This window comes from Penaeus japonicus, unplaced genomic scaffold (assembly GCF_977035675.1).
Source record: "Penaeus japonicus unplaced genomic scaffold, GWHDUDI00000001_assembly GWHDUDI00000031, whole genome shotgun sequence".
In the NCBI taxonomy this organism is placed as follows: Eukaryota; Metazoa; Arthropoda; class Malacostraca; order Decapoda; family Penaeidae; genus Penaeus; species Penaeus japonicus.
The window spans coordinates 26,053,011-26,053,604 of NW_028234433.1; the positions used below are offsets into that span (position 1 = coordinate 26,053,011).

Consider the following 594-nt stretch of genomic DNA (forward strand, 5'->3'; position numbering starts at 1 on the left):
GCCTGGACGTGTGTAGCGCGCGGTCGACACAAGCGAGTCGACACGCGGGTTCTCTTCCGACACGCTCGTCTCATCCACCTGTCTGGGCGTGCGCGGTTTACCTTGCCTCCTCGCTTTGCATGTTGCAGTGTGCACGCGTTCTCTCTGCTATACCGCGGGTGTGTGTTTTTTTTGGGACACGGAGCGTTATTGATATGGATAAGTTTTAAACATTATTGAAAAAGATATACAAGAGCGTGAAAAAAAAAACTTGACCTGAGATTATTGAGAAAAGACTATTCGACACTTATAGCAACCCCCCCTATAGAGGTCTTTAGTGTGGTGTATCTGTGTATGTGTATGTGTAGTGTTGCGGGTTGATAGATTTCGATACCAAGTAAACCAAACTCAACTCCATCGACCAAAATGGGTACCAGGAACCTTCCTCCCAAAGCCTGGATGCTGGGCAGCGACCTGACAGAAAAGGTAAGGAAAGGATACAATACGCATATCTCTTTTCCTTTTTTTTCTTTTTTCTTTGGTCGAGATACAATACACATCTCTCTTTTCCTTTTTTATTTTTTTGTTCTTTTTTTTTGGGGGGGGGGGGGCAGG

The 594-nt window shown here is 45.3% G+C and overlaps 1 protein-coding gene across 2 annotated transcripts in view; it reads left to right on the forward strand.

Annotated features, from left to right (window-relative positions):
* The first annotated feature begins 208 nt into the window (after nucleotides 1-208).
* The window catches only part of LOC122245981 (uncharacterized), a 269,082-nt gene continuing 268,696 nt past the window's right edge, over nucleotides 209-594 (forward strand). The window contains exon 1 of one of the 2 annotated variants that reach the window (XM_043004191.2): nucleotides 209-465. In XM_043004191.2, coding sequence (XP_042860125.2) covers nucleotides 406-465 — 60 coding nt within the window. In that variant the 5' untranslated portion in view covers nucleotides 209-405. The remainder of the gene's footprint in view (nucleotides 466-594) is intronic. The other variant, XM_043004192.2, reaches the window with a different exon arrangement.